We start from the raw sequence: 17003 nt of genomic DNA on the forward strand, positions 1-17003 counted from the left end.
AACATCACTATTAACATCATTATTAAACCGTAATGCTGTTTTTCTTTCATCTTGTAATTAGCATCTGGTTGAGAAGAACTTAACACTATTGTTAGTAGCCTAAATATTATTAGTGAGTTAACAGCCGGAATCACCACCAAATCCTCTTCTATTGTGTTACATATATATATATATTATCTCAGTTCTTCCATTAAAATAAGTACATGTCAGGTACAAGTTAAAGTCCACTTGAATCTGCGTGCTTGCGTTAGTACTGACGGCTAACACTTCACTGTTAGTGTTAAAGAGCGTATGAATGATTAAACTGATGAAATGATGACATTCAGCACAGAAAAACACCTCAAAACCATGATCAGAAGACTAATGAATTCACTGCTGCTACTGCAAAACTACTGTATGATCTACTGTAAACACTGTTCTTCACCCTCCTTCTGTACATCATACTGGATAATATGGAATATTAGGTTTTGCACAAAATTCATGCCATCCCACTATAGGGGGATGTACAGTATACCAAAATACCACATTTAACAACAACAATAATAATCATAAGTTATTGCAATAATTTATTAAATGCAATAATAATAAAAAATATATATTATTAAATTAAATTATAATACAATTATTATTATTATTACTACTATTACTACAATCATTGATGATATTATTAACTAAAAAAATTAAAAATAATAATAATTTATTGTAACATTTTATCAAATGATATATTGATATATTTAATAATAATATTATTAATAATAAACATTATTATTATAAGTTGTAAATTACCATTTAATAAATTATTGCAAAAAATATTATTATTATTATTACTATTATTATTATTTTTTTTGTAGTAAATAATATAATTATCATTAGTATTATATATAATTATACTAAAATACTACTAAACTAAACTTCAAATACTAAACTATATAATTTAATAAATTATTGCAAAAACTTAAATTATATAATGATCATTATCATCATCATATTAATAATATATTTAATCATATCAAATATTATAATTTTAATAGAAATATTATTATTATTACATGTAGTAGTTATATAATTTATTCAATTACACAATAAAAATAATTAGAATTATTATTTCTAATATTAGTATTAGTACTATTATATGATTTAATAAATTACTGCAATAATGTATTGTTGTTATTGCTATTGTTAATATAATAATAATAATAATAATAATACAATTACATGTAAATGATGTAATAATAATAATAATAATTATTTCTTGTAGTAATTTATTAAATTACACAATAATAATAATAATAATTAAAATTATTATTACTATTCTTATTAGTAGTAGTATTATATCATTTAATAAATTATTGCAATCATTTATCAATATTGTTGTTGTAGCTGTTGTTGTTAATAATAATTATTATTATTATTACTATTATTATTAATATCAGTATTATGTAATGTAACAAATTATTGCAATAATATAATTATTATTCATTTCTTATAGTAATTTATTAAATTATATAATAAAAATAATTAGAATTATTATTACTTTTATTAGTAGAATTATATAGTAGTATTATATCATTTAATAAATTATTGCAATAATTTATCACTATTGTTGTTGTTGCTGTTAATAATAATAATAATAATAATAATAATAATAAAATGACATGTAAATGACATGATATAATTATTGTTATTATTAATTTCTTGTAGCAATTTATTAAATTATATAATAAAAATAATTAGCATTATTATAACTATTATTATTAATATCAGTATTGTGTAATTTAACAAATTATTGCAATAATGTATTATTATTATTTTCTTGTAGTAATTTTTTAAATTATATAAAAATAATTAAATAATTATTAGTATTATTACTATTAGTAGTATTATATCATTTAATAAATTATTGCAATCATTTATCAATATTGTTGTTGTAGCTGTTGTTGTTAATAATAATTATATTATTATTACTATTATTATTAATATCAGTATTATGTAATGTAACAAAATTGCAATAATATAATTATTATTAATTTCTTATAGTAATTTATTAAATTATATAATAAAAATAATTAGAATTATTATTACTTTTATTAGTAGAATTATATAGTAGTATTATATCATTTAATAAATTATTGCAATAATTTATCACTATTGTTGTTGTTGCTGTTAATAATAATAATAAAATGACATGTAAATGACATGATATAATTATTGTTATTATTAATTTATTGTAGCAATTTATTAAATTATATAATAAAAATAATTAGCATTATTATAACTATTATTATTAATATCAGTATTATGTAATTTAACAAATTATTGCAATAATGTATTATTATTATTTTCTTGTAGTAATTTTTTAAATTATATAAAAATAATTAGAATAATTATTAGTATTATTACTATTAGTAGTATTATATCATTTAATAAATTATTGCAATCATTTATCACTATTGTTATTGCTGTTGTTAATAATAATAAATAATAATAAAATGACATGAAAATTATATAATAATTATATTAATATAAATTATACAGTAATAATAATAATTAGTAGTAGTAGTAGTAGTAGTTATTGCAAAATGAATTATTATTAATTATTACTTTTCCTCAAATTATTATACTGCTAATCTAATTTATAATAATAATAATTAAATATGAGACAGAATGACTGTATCAGGAGTGGATTGTGGTATACTGTACTATTACTGTACGTTACTGTACGAAGGTCTCGGTAAAGAACAGCAACAGTTCAGTTCAGTGAGTCGAGTCTCGACGTTCACCAGAGTCTCGACTCCCTGAGCGGACTACAACCGAATGACCAAACCACACGGTGTAAAAACTACAACACTAAGACAGCTAGAACATAACAACAACAACAACACATGTTAGCATGCTGTATTAATGAGTTAGCAGACTTGTTCCTATTTACCTGGACCCACCAATAGAACAGCATTAACGGCACTATGACTATGAGGAACATAGGGGTGAGGGCAGAGCATACGAGCAGCACATTTACTGTGTACCAGAAAGTGCGCATCCAGATATCAATATTGTCTGGAATGAGAGAGTCTATTGTGTCCACGTCTTTGCTGAAGCGGTTCAAGACCCGCCCTGAGGGTGTGGCCTCGAAAAAGGCCTGCGGGGCCCTCAGGATGGCCTGGAGCATGTGGAGGTGTGTGGCGTGGGCCGCCTTCAGCATGCTGTAAGCCCGGCACAGTAAACAGTTGGCCAGAATCAGCGCACCTGTTGAAGGGGGCAGCAACGACACACACGAGGAAGAGGAGGGTTAGTCGGGTTCGCCCTCGCTCGCTCGCGCACAGCACATCTGCTTCACACAGGCACGTCACGCGGCTGCTGGGGCTGGGCTTTCACGCTCATTTCACGATTCCATTCACGAGGTTGCGATTCGATTCAATTCCTGATTCAATTCACAAGCATGTGATTCGATTCAATTCGGATTCGCAGGCATACTCCGCTTTTGATTCACAAGCTTGAAATTCAATTCCAATTCACAAGCTTGCAATTCGATTCAATTCCCATTCTGATTCACAAGCTTGAGATTCCATTCAATTACGATTTTAATTCACAAGCTTAAAATTCGTTTCAATTCCGATTCACAAGCTTGTGATTCAATTCAATTACGATTTTATTTCGCAAGCTTAAAATTCGTTTCAATTCCAATTTTAATTCACAAGCTTAAAATTCGTTTCAATTCTGATTCACAAGCTTGATATTCCATTCAATTACGATTTTAATTCGCAAGCTTAAAATTCGTTTCAATTCCGATTTAATTCACAAGGTTGAGATTCCATTCAATTCAGATTTTAATTCACAAGCTTAAAATTCGTTTAAATTCTGATTCACAAGCTTGTGATTCAATTCAATTCCCATTTGGATTAACAAACTTGCAATTTGATTCAGTTCTGCTTTTCGATTCACAAGTTTGATATTCAATTCAATTACGATTTTAATTCGCAAGCTTAAAATTCGTTTCAATTCTGATTTTAATTCACAAGCTTGAGATTCCATTCAATTCAGATTTTAATTCGCAAGCTTAAAATTCATGGCATGCAATTTTATTCAACTCCGCTTTTGATTCACAAGCTTGAAATTCAATTCCAATTCACAAGCTTGCAATTCGATTCAATTCCCATTTTGATTCACAAACTTGCAATTTGATTCCATTCTGATTCACAAGCTTGTGATTTGATTCAGTTCTGATTTCAATTCACAAGCTTGAGATTCCATTCAATTCCGATATTAATTCGCAATCTTAAAATTCGTTTCAATTCCGATTTTAATTCACAAGCTTAAAATTCGTTTAAATTCCGATTCACAAGCTTGTGATTCAATTCAATTCCCATTTTGATTAACAAATTTGCAATTTGATTCAGTTCTGTTTTCGATTCACAAGTTTGATATTCAATTCAATTCTGATTTCAATTCACAAGCATGTGATTTGATTCAATTCAGATTCGCAGGCATGCAATTTTATTCAACTCCGCTTTTGATTCACAAGCTTGAAATTCAATTCCAATTCACAAGCTTACAATTCGATTCAATTCCCATTTTGATTCACAAACTTGCAATTTGATTCCATTCTGATTCACAAGCTTGTGATTCGATTCAGTTCTGATTTCAATTCACAAGCTTGAGATTCCATTCAATTCAGATTTTAATTCACAAGCTTAAAATTCGTTTCAATTCCGATTTTAATTCACAAGCTTAAAATTAGTTTCAATTCCAATTTTAAGTCACAAGCTTAAAATTAGTTTCAATTCCGATTCACAAGCTTGTGATTCAATTCAATTCCCATTTTGATTAACAAACTTGCAATTTGATTCAGTTCTGTTTTCGATTCACAAGTTTGATATTCAATTCAATTCTGATTTCAATTCACAAGCATGTGATTCGATTCAGTTCCAATTCCCAAGCATGCAATTTTATTCAACCCCGATTTCGATTTACGAGTTTGAAATTCAATTCAAATCCGATTTTGATTCACAAGCTTGTAATTAGATTCAATTCCGATTCACTAGCTTGCGATTCGATCCAATTCCCATTTTCATTCCATTCTGATTCACAAACTTGCAATTTGATTCCATTCTGATTCACAAGCTTGTGATTCGATTCAGTTATGATTTCAATTCACAAGCTTGAGATTCCATTCAATTCCGATATTAATTCGCAAGCTTAAAATTTGTTTCAATTCCGATTTTAATTCACAAGCTTAAAATTTGTTTCAATTCCGATTCACAAGCTTGTGATTCAATTCAATTCCCATTTTGATTAACAAACTTGCAATTTGATTCAGTTCTGATTAACAAACTTGCAGTTTGATTCAGTTCTGTTTTCAATTCACAAGTTTGATATTCAATTCAATTCTGATTTCAATTCACAAGCATGTGATTCGATTCAGTTCCAATTCCCAAGCATGCAATTTTATTCAACTCCGATTTCGATTTACAAGTTTGAAATTCAATTCAAATCCGATTTTGATTCACAAGCTTGTAATTAGATTCAATTCTGATTCACTAGCTTGCGATTCGATCCAATTCCCATTTTCATTCCATTCTGATTCACAAACTTGCAATTCGATTCAGTTCTGATTTCAATTCACAAGCTTGAGATTCAATTCATATCTGATTTTGATTCAGAAGCTTGCAATTTGATTCCATTCTGAATCACAAACTTGCAATTCAATTCAGTTCCAATTGCATTTCACAAGCTTGAGATTCAATTCAATTCCCATTTAATTTCACAAGAATATGATTTGATTAAATTCCAGTTCACGAGCATGCAATTCAATACAATTCCTATTACGATTCACAAGCTTGCAATTCGATTCACCTCCGATTTCAATTCACAAGCATGCAATTTTATTCAACTCCGATTTCGATTGACAAGCTTGAGATTCAATTCAAATCCGATTTTGATTCACAAGCTTCAAATTCGATTTCGATTCCCATTTTGATTCACAAGCTTGTGATTTGATTCCATTCTGATTCACAAACTTGCAATTCGATTCAGTTCCGATTTTAAATTCACAAGCTTGAGATTCAATTCAATTCCCATTTTGATTCACAAGCTTGCGATTCGATTAAATTCAAATATCGGCTCACAAGCTTGAGATTCAATTCAAATCTGAATTTGATTTACAAGCTTGTGATCCAATTCAGATTTCAATTTGATATCAATTCATTTAGATATATATCAGGTACGGTACATGACAATTTGACTGTATCTTTCATCATTCCTTCTGATGTTCATTCATGTTCATTTGCTGTTGTAACTAGTAGTAAAGAGGAAGAGATGATCGGACTCATTCTGAAAGCTGAGACTTTGTTTCTTATCAAAAATATCAAAGCACAAAGATTATTGAGATTATTGAATGGTAGGCGCTGATGTTTAATTTTAAGTTTGTTCACACATTGACTGAAAACAGCAGACTAAAAGATAGATCCTGGGATTTAAGAATCAATATCGGTTCATCAAAATTGATTAAAATCGATCCATCAATATTTTGAACCCAGCCCAGCAGTCTGCATGTGTGACGACTCTACTACTGGAGAAATACTGAAAGAGATTGGCACTATGGGTGGAAGTCTGTATGCAAACACTCCGCTCACATCTGGAGGAGAAAAACACTCATCTGAAATGCATGAACTGAATTTAAACCTTGAATGAAATATAAGTCGCTTTGGATAAAAGCGTCCACCAGATGCATACATGTGACAGAAAATTGGTTTGTTGAGTCTGTGTTGTTGTGACACTATTTCATTCTCTGCCTGTGTTTAAGTTTCTTAGATATGAACATTGACGAGGCTCCTCAAAAATATCATCACATTTGTAAAAACAAAAAATATACAATTCAGATTTTTCATTTAATTTGAGTTCATATTGCAATCTCTGGCTTTTGATTGGAGACTAGGTTCTGCTGAAGTCAATAACTCAACTAAAGCACTGCTCTCATCAACAGAGAGCATGTTTGCACCATTAATAACTCAAAGTGAGTAGAAATAAGCTGGCGTGTGGCTGACCATCCTCAGCAGCAGAGGGCGCTGACAGAGCAGGAGGAGGATTGACACACCAACATGAGACTCCCAGAAAACACAGTCCCTGCGTGCATGTGTGCGTTTGTGTGATGGTTTGTGCTCATGAATGAGTGTGAGTGTGAAAGCACACGAGCAGCAGAAGTCAAAGCAGGAAGTGGGCAGGAGAAACAGGAAGTAACAGTCGCACAAGATAAGGCTTCGCTCAAACCGCACGAAAATCTGACTCACGCACATACTGCATCTCATTTATTCACTTATTATTTGATAAATACACTGCAAAAATGATATTCTTCCTCAGTATTTTTGTCTCGTTTTTTAGTACAAATATCTAAACATTCATAAATCAAGGTGCATTTACTGGAGAAGCAAAATGACTGAAGATATTAAGTGTTGCTTACTGAAATATTGATCAAAGTTTAAGCTTAAAACAACAAATATCTGCCATTGGGGTCAGAAAAATCTACTTAATTTAAAGGGAAAACTAGTTTATTTTTCTGACCCCATTGGAAGCATAAACTCGCTTCATTTTGATACATTTTTTAAAAATTCAGATTCACAAGCTTGTGATTCAATTCGATTCCTATTTTGATTTACAAGCTTCAGTTTGATTCCATTCTGATTCACAAAATTACAATTCAATTCAGTTCCGATTTCAAATCACAAGCTTGAGATTCAGTTCAATTCCGATTTCAATTCACAAGCATGTGATTCGATTCAATTTGGATTCGCAAGCATGCAATTTTATTCAACTCCGATTTTGATTCACAAGCTTGTGATTCAATTTAAATCCGATTTTAATCCACAAGCTTGAAATTGGATTAAATTCCGATTTACAAGCTTGTGATTCAATTCGATTCCTATTTTCATTTACAAGCTTGCGATTTGATTCCATTCTGATTCATAAACTTGCAATTCGATTCAGTTCTGATTTCAATTCACAAGCTTGAGATTCAATTCCGATTTCAATTCACAAGCATGTGATTCGATTCAATTCGGATTCACAAGCATGCAATTTTATTCAACTCTGATTTTGATTCACAAGGTTGAAATTCGATTAAATTCTGATTCACAAGCTTGTGATTCAATTCGCTTCCTATTTTCATTTACAAGCTTGCGATTTGATTCCATTCTGATTCACAAACTTGCAATTCGATTCAGTTCTGATTTTGATTCACAAGCTTGAGATTCAAATTAATTCCGATTTCAATTTAAAAGCACGTGATTCGATTTAATTTGGATTCGCATGCATGCAATTTTATTCAACTCCGATTTTGATTCACAAATTCCCCTTTTGATTTACAAGCTCACGATTTGATTCCATTCTGATTCACAAACATGCAATTAAATTCAGTTCCGATATCGATTCCCAAGCTTGAGATTCAATTCAATTCCGATTCACAAGCTTGTGATTCAATTCGCTTCCTATTTTCATTTACAAGCTTGCGATTTGATTCCATTCTGATTCACAAACTTGCAATTCGATTCAGTTCTGATTTTGATTCACAAGCATGCTATTTTATTTAACTCTGATTTTGATTCACAAGGTTGAAATTCGATTAAATTCTGATTCACAAGCTTGTGATTCAATTCGCTTCCCCTTTTGATTTACAAGCTCGCGATTTGATTCCATTCTGATTCACAAACATGCAATTAAATTCAGTTCCGATATCGATTCCCAAGCTTGAGATTCAATTCAATTCCGATTTCAATTCATAAGCATGCGATTTGATTCAATTTGGATTCGCAAGCATGCAATTTTATTCAACTCTGATTTTGATTCACAAATTCCCCTTTTGATTTACAAGCTTGCGATTTGATTCCATTCTGATTTACAAACTTGCAATTCGATTCAGTTCTGATTTTGATTCACAAGCATGCAATTTTATTCAACTCTGATTTTGATTCACAAGGTTGAAATTCGATTAAATTCTGATTCACAAGCTTGTGATTCAATTCGCTTCCTATTTTCATTTACAAGCTTGCGATTTGATTCCATTCTGATTCACAAACTTGCAATTTGATTCAGTTCTGATTTTGATTCACAAGCTTGAGATTCAAATTAATTCTGATTTCAATTTAAAAGCATGTGATTCGATTTAATTTGGATTCGCATGCATGCAATTTTATTCAACTCCGATTTTGATTCACAAATTCCCCTTTTGATTTACAAGCTCGCGATTTGATTCCATTCTGATTCACAAACATGCAATTAAATTCAGTTCCGATATCGATTCCCAAGCTTGAGATTCAATTCAATTCCGATTTCAATTCATAAGCATGCGATTCGATTCAATTTGGATTCGCAAGCATGCAATTTTATTCAACTCTGATTTTGATTCACAAATTCCCCTTTTGATTTACAAGCTCGCGATTTGATTCCATTCTGATTCACAAACATGCAATTAAATTCAGTTCCGATATCGATTCCCAAGCTTGAGATTCAATTCAATTCCGATTTCAATTCATAAGCATGCGATTCGATTCAATTTGGATTCGCAAGCATGCAATTTTATTCAACTCTGATTTTGATTCACAAATTCCCCTTTTGATTTACAAGCTCGCGATTTGATTCCATTCTGATTCACAAACATGCAGTTAAATTCAGTTCCGATATCGATTCCCAAGCTTGAGATTCAATTCAATTCCGATTTCTATTCACAAGCATGCGATTCGATTCCCTTTTGATTTACAAGCTCGCGATTTGATTCCATTCTGATTCACAAGCTTGCAATTCAATTTATTTCCGATTTCAATTCACAAACATGTGATTCGACATGAAAATGTATCTTGGTTTAAGAATGATACATAAGATTTAAGATTTTTACATATATTTACATAAATGACAAAAAATTATTGTGACCATTCAGTCTGAAACAAATAAAAACAAAAATAATCAGATATTATGTTATTTTAATTGTTCAAACAAAAAATGAAATGCAAAAAATCAGATTTTCCTGCCAGTCCGAACGAAGCCATATAGACTCATGCAAAAGAGACAGAATCACTCTCTGACGTCTCGGCACAAGCTCAAATACTCCTTGAAAGAAATGAAATGTTAAGGACATCCCGAACTCATCCAGAGCTGCAATAAAAGGGATCAAATACCTGCACAAAGAAGTAAATCAAGGCCAGAGGGCCAATGACCAGCGCGAATATGGGAGTGCTGCAAATGATAACAATCATGGTGGACACAGAGGCAAAGAAGGTGCCCAGGAACATGAGGACTGTGGATGGAAGAACCTCATCGATCACGTAAATGTCCTTGGAGAAGCGGTTGATGATCCGGCCTATGGGAGTGGTATCAAAGAAAGACTGGGGAGTGTGAAATTTGTTGTCCAGCAGGGCCTGATGCAGCTTGCGTGAGCCCTGGATTTTCCCCAGAGCCAGAGTAAAGGAGGAAAACATGACCAGGACGCCTGTGTTAGAGAGACCAGAGGAGGGGGACAGCGTCACTACACTACACACACCTGCAGGGGGCGTCTGAGGGACGGAGCGCTACGAGAGCAGGAGAGCACAGTCCTCACAACAAATACACACATCTGCAGCACGGGCCGCTTCACACAAAAACCTGCCGTGCTGTTACTTGTTTTTTAGTGGAAGAGATTAAGAGGAATGTCAATGCTGCTCTTTTCCATGTAATGAGAGAACGTACACTCTAAAAAAATGCTGGGTTAAAACATCCCAAGTTGGGTTGAAAATGGACAAACCTAGCAAATGGGTTGTTTTAATCCAGTGACTGGGGACGCTGGGTTAAAACAACCTAATCGCTGGGTTAAAACAACCCAATCGCTGGGTTAAAACATCCCAATCGCTGGGTTAAAACAACCCAATCGCTGGGTTAAAACATCCCAATCGCTGGGTTAAAACAGCTTAATCGTTGGGTTAAAACAACCCAATCGCTGGGTTAAAACATCCCAATCACTGGGTTAAAACAGCTTAATCGCTGGGTTAAAACAACCCAATCGCTGGGTTAAAACAGCTTAATCGCTGGGTTAAAACAACTCAATCTCTGGGTTAAAACAGCTTAATCACTGGGTTAAAACAACCCAATCGCTGGGTTAAAACATCCCAATCGCTGGGTTAAAACAACCCAATCGCTGGGTTAAAACATCCCAATCGCTGGGTTAAAACAGCTTAATCGCTGGGTTAAAACAACCCAATCGCTGGGTTAAAACAACCCAATTGCTGGGTTAAAACAGCTTAATTGTTGGGTTAAAACAACCCAATCGCTGGGTTAAAACATCTTAATCGCTGGGTTAAAACATCCCAATCGCTGGGTTAAAACAACCCAATCGCTGGGTTAAAACAGCTTAATCGTTGGGTTAAAACAACCCAATCGCTGGGTTAAAACATCCCAATCACTGGGTTAAAACAGCTTAATCGCTGGGTTAAAACAACCCAATCGCTGGGTTAAAACAACTCAATCTCTGGGTTAAAACAGCTTAATCACTGGGTTAAAACAACCCAATCGCTGGGTTAAAACATCCCAATCGCTGGGTTAAAACATCCCAATCGCTGGGTTAAAACAGCTTAATCGCTGGGTTAAAACAACCCAATCGCTGGGTTAAAACAGCTTAATTGTTGGGTTAAAACAACCCAATCGCTGGGTTAAAACAACTCAATCTCTGGGTTAAAACATCTTAATCGCTGGGTTAAAACATCCCAATCGCTGGGTTAAAACAGCTTAATTGTTGGGTTAAAACAACCCAATCGCTGGGTTAAAAGAACTCAATCGCTGGGTGAAAACAACTCAATCTCTGGGTTAAAACAGCTTAATTGTTGGGTTAAAACAACCCAATCGCTGGGTTAAAAGAACTCAATCGCTGGGTTAAAACAACTCAATCTCTGGGTTAAAACAGCTTAATTGCTGGGTTAAAACAACTCAATCTCTGGGTTAAAACAGCTTAATTGCTGGGTTAAAACAACTCAATCGCTGGGTTAAAACAGCTTAATTGTTGGGTTAAAACAACCCAATCGCTGGGTTAAAAGAACTCAATCGCTGGGTGAAAACAACTCAATCTCTGGGTTAAAACAGCTTAATTGTTGGGTTAAAACAACCCAATCGCTGGGTTAAAACAACTCAATCTCTGGGTTAAAACAGCTTAATCGCTGGGTTAAAACATCCCAATCGCTGGGTTAAAACATCCCAATCGCTGGGTTAAAACAGCTTAATCGCTGGGTTAGAACATCCCAATCGCTGGGTTAAAACAGCTTAATTGTTGGGTTAAAACAACCCAATCGCTGGGTTAAAAGAACTCAATCGCTGGGTGAAAACAACTCAATCTCTGGGTTAAAACAGCTTAATTGTTGGGTTAAAACAACCCAATCGCTGGGTTAAAAGAACTCAATCGCTGGGTTAAAACATCACAATCGCTGGGTTAAAACAGCTTAATCGCTGGGTTAAAACATCCCAATCGCTGGGTTAAAACAGCTTAATTGTTGGGTTAAAACAACCCAATCACTGGGTTAAAACAGCTTAATTGTTGGGTTAAAACAACCCAATCACTGGGTTAAAACATCCCAATCGCTGGGTTAAAACAACCCAATCGCTGGGTTAAAACAACCCAATCGCTGGGTTAAAACAGCTTAATCGCTGGGTTAAAACAACCCAATCGCTGGGTTAAAACAGCTTAATTGTTGGGTTAAAACAACCCAGTCGCTGGGTTAAAACATCCCAATCGCTGGGTTAAAACAACCCAATCGCTGGGTTAAAACAGCTTAATTGCTGGGTTAAAACATCCCAAGCGCTGGGTTAAAACATCCCAATCGCTGGGTTAAAACATCCCAATTGCTGGGTTAAAACAGCTTAATTGCTGGGTTAAAACATCCCAATCGCTGGGTTAAAACAACCCAATCGCTGGGTTAAAACAGCTTAATTGTTGGGTTAAAACATCCCAATCGCTGGGTTAAAACACCTTAATCGCTGGGTTAAAACATCCCAATCGCTGGGTTAAAACACCTTAATCGCTGGGTTAAAACATCCCAATCGCTGGGTTAAAACAGCTTAATTGTTGGGTTAAAACAACCCAGTCGCTGAGTTAAAACATCCCAATCGCTGGGTTAAAACAACCCAATCGCTGGGTTAAAACAGCTTAATTGCTGGGTTAAAACATCCCAAGCGCTGGGTTAAAACATCCCAAGCGCTGGGTTAAAACATCCCAATCGCTGGGTTAAAACAGCTTAATCAATGGGTTAAAACAACCCAATCGCTGTGTTTCGAAGTCTTTCAAAATTTTAGTCTCTGTGAACCCATGAACCAGTGTCTATATATGATTTTTACCTCATCTCAGATCAGTTTTATACATTTGTAGACATTTAATGACACATTGTATAATAAAGAGATAAAAGTTTCTTATTGGTCTGATTAACCAAGCTCTAGGATTTAATAAAATAACATATTCTACAGACACTTCATATTTAATAGTATTAGATGATTTGTTAATTGCATTTAGTAGATTACACCTTTATTAAAACATTTGCTCCTGGTTTGTAAATGGTGTTTTATGCATGTTTTGACTGAGTTTTCGCTGCATTTACACTGTTATGACCAGCAGGGGTCGCCAGTGTGTGGCGCTATGAAACAGTGAATCATTTTGCAAAGCAACTGGTTTAATTGATTCAAAGTTTCAAAAAAGTTTTCAAAAAGCTTAGTTTCTCCTATCACTAGATCGTAGTGATCAGTGCAGTCAAAAATTACATCAGCAGTTTCCAAGCTCGACAGACGCGGTCACTGAAACTGTCATTAAACAGAAAAAAGTCAGTCTTGATAATCTCTGTTTTATTCCAGTCAAACAGCATATTTGTGTTCGGTGAGTAAACAGCACCGTGTTCATTTTTGTGTGAACCGTCCCTTTACCACTGACGTGGATGAAATGATATGACCAGGTGTTTATCTGAAGAGAGTCAGTCAGTATTTGAGTATGTCTTTGGTTAAATAACCCAACATCCACACATCACTGAAGGTGTCCATACCTTGAGAAATGCCCAGCGCTGCGTACACCCCCACCCTCATCTCCATGTTCTCCTGCGTTCGGTTGTTCTCCGCGTCGTTCGTCCATTCGCTCAGCCAGAAGTTGGCTCCGATGGCAGCTGCGCTCTGACAGCCGTACAGGAAGCAGATGAACAGCGACAGAAGAGGCCCGACCGCCTTCATGTACTCCCAATACACCTTGAACTTCACCTGCAGCAGGACAAATACACACACGATGAGAAAACACAGTATATCTACTGTATAAGTGACCTACAATACTGTAGGCCTGCAGTAGAGACGCTTTCTACAAAACAGATCCAAAACAGGGCTGGAAACTGTAGAAGTCAGTCAAAACTATTGTATAAATATATTTATTATTAGCTGTTAGGTAATTATTTATGATCCCTATTTATGATTAGTTTAAATGCAGTTCAAAACCCTGCTTTCTGTGATTTGGTTATTTTATAGCAAAAAAAAGAAAAAAAAGAAAAAAACATAAATTAATAATCTGAAAAAAAAAATTTCTTTACATTTCTTACAATAAATACTTTATAATATGGGGCTTTGATTATTTTATAGCAAAAGATAGAGAAATTAACAAAGAAAATGAAATTAAAATCAAAATGGAAAAAAATCTGTCAAAATGTTTATTATTTTTCTAACAATAAATACATTACAATATGGGGCCTTGGTTATTTTAAAACAACAAAAAAAGACATTAACAAACACAAAATTCATGAAATTAATAATTAAAATTTAAATAAACATCTGTCAAAATATGTAATATACATTAATGTTTATTTATTTTATTTTTTTATTACAATAAATATTCCATAATATGGGGCTTTGGTTATTTAATAGCAAAAAGCAAAAAAAGAAAGAAAAATAAACAAAGAAAAAAAAAATGTATTTAATCACTTTTTTTTTTTTTAAATCTGTCAAAATGGATACTATCATTTTTTTTAATGTTTTTTTTTTTTTTTTTACAATATAATATGGGGCTTGGGTTATTTTATAGCAAAAAATAGAGAAATTAAGAAAGAAAATTAACTTAAAAACAAAATGGTAATATATATATATATATATATATATATATATATATATATAATGTTTATTATTTTTCTTACAATAAATACATAATAATATGGGGCTTTGGTTATTTTAAAGCAAAAAAGATATGATACAAAGATAAAGAAAATTCATGAAATTAAAAATTTAAGTGGAAAAACATCTGTCAAAATGAGTAATATACATATTTTTTTAATATTTTTTCTTACAATAAATATTCTATAATATGTGGCTTTGGTTATTTAATAGCAAAAAAAATAAAAATGAACAAAGAAAAAATCATGAAATTAATCAAAATTTAAATGATAAATGTATAAATATTTTAATTTATTTATATTAATATTTATAAATATTAATTTATAAATATTAATACTAATATTAGTATTTTATATATATATATATATATATATATATATATATATATATATTTTATTTTATTTTTATTTTTTTTACAATAAATACTTTATAATATGGAGCTTGGGTTATTTAATAGGGAAAAAAAAGAGAAATTGATATTATAATTTTTTGTAATATTTAATTTTTCCCTTACAGTAACTGAGGTAGCAGTGTTGAATGCACGTCATCTGAAGCATTTAAAGCTAGATGCTCTTTCCGCTCTTCAGCTAAAGATGTAACAGATGTAATAGTTTATCTAACAGATGCATCAGCGCTGCCGTCCTCCAGACGAGGGCAGTCACGAGTCACTCACCCGTCCCGTCTCAGTCGTTTCAGCCTGGATCAGCTTGTCCACCTTCTGCTCCTTCTTCTCCGCCGGCGGCTCTGAGTGTTTCCTCTCGCTGCAGCGCCGGCGACGGGACATCTTCTTGGGGTTCTCCGGGTCATTAGACATGATGCTGATCTGCCTGTGAGGGACAGAAGAGAAGAACAGGCTTGACACTGACATCGAAACTAAAAACTCTACTGATATTGATGGAATTATGGATATTTGGATATTTTTAAACTCTCTAAAGATCATGATCTACCTCTTAAAAGCAACAGTCGCTTGTATTCAAAAATTTCCATTCAACACTATTTTTTAATCTTGCAACTAGTGCTATTGAAGGCGTGTCTAACTTAGTGAATGTCACCAACTTTTATATTACAGTAGTATAACACACATGCACACTCCTATAATTAAAATAGGAATAAATATAGCATCCAAATTAAGTTACTGTTCAACTACTACAGTTACTGACATCACGGCTTTTATATTCAGCTGGAAATGCAACATGCAAACTGCGTTGTACGGCATCAGGTCAAGGGCAAATAAAAGCAGCGTTTGCCGAGAGCCACATTTGTCATTGAGAGAAGTGCTTGTGAAAGCAGAAGTCACAAAGCCGAAGCCACTGGCGCAGCGAGAGGGCATTAAAAATGCATGTGTACCTCATGAACTGTCTGCGGGCTTCATTAACCACAGGTTCATTATCCACCATATCTGCGTGATTACTGAGAGCATCGTCAGGAAAATCCTCCTCTTCATCAACCAACGACACTGAAACACCAGCAGGAGACAAAGTGAATAAAACAAAATGAAATCAAGTCAAAAACGAATAAATAAACAAATGAATATTTATGTATTATACATAAAAATTTATTTTACATTTTAGCATATAATAACACAATCATTATATTTATGTTTTATAAATAAAAAAGTTATAATATGTATTTTTAAATAGATAGAAAGATATTTTATGTAGTATAAATAAAAAATATGCATTAATTCAGCATAAATAAATAAATATATTTATTATAAATAAAAAATAGAATATGTATTTTTCAGCATAATTTTAGATATTTATTTTTATATGTTATGAATAAAATTATATTTATTTATGTATTTATTCAGCATATAATAAATAGATAAATAAATAAATAATTATGTATGTATTATAAATAAAAAATAGAATGTA

General features: G+C 32.6%; 1 protein-coding gene across 5 annotated transcripts in view; it reads right to left on the reverse strand.

The window, feature by feature from the left end:
• abcc3 (ATP-binding cassette, sub-family C (CFTR/MRP), member 3) overlaps positions 1–17003 on the reverse strand; it is an 83164-nt gene that overhangs the window by 16172 nt on the left and 49989 nt on the right. For 2 of the 5 annotated variants that reach the window (XM_048171627.1, XM_048171629.1), the window contains exons 20-23: positions 16477–16585; positions 15803–15956; positions 14028–14235; positions 2930–3243 (exon numbers count right to left, since the gene is read on the reverse strand). In XM_048171627.1, coding sequence (XP_048027584.1) covers positions 2930–3243; positions 14028–14235; positions 15803–15956; positions 16477–16585 — 785 coding nt within the window. Of the gene's footprint in view, positions 1–2929; positions 3244–10160; positions 10472–14027; positions 14236–15802; positions 15957–16476; positions 16586–17003 lie in introns of those variants that run through there. The other 3 variants (XM_048171630.1, XM_048171628.1, XM_048171631.1) reach the window with 3 other exon arrangements.

This window comes from Megalobrama amblycephala, linkage group LG20 (genome assembly GCF_018812025.1).
Source record: "Megalobrama amblycephala isolate DHTTF-2021 linkage group LG20, ASM1881202v1, whole genome shotgun sequence".
Lineage (NCBI taxonomy): Eukaryota > Metazoa > Chordata > Actinopteri > Cypriniformes > Xenocyprididae > Megalobrama > Megalobrama amblycephala.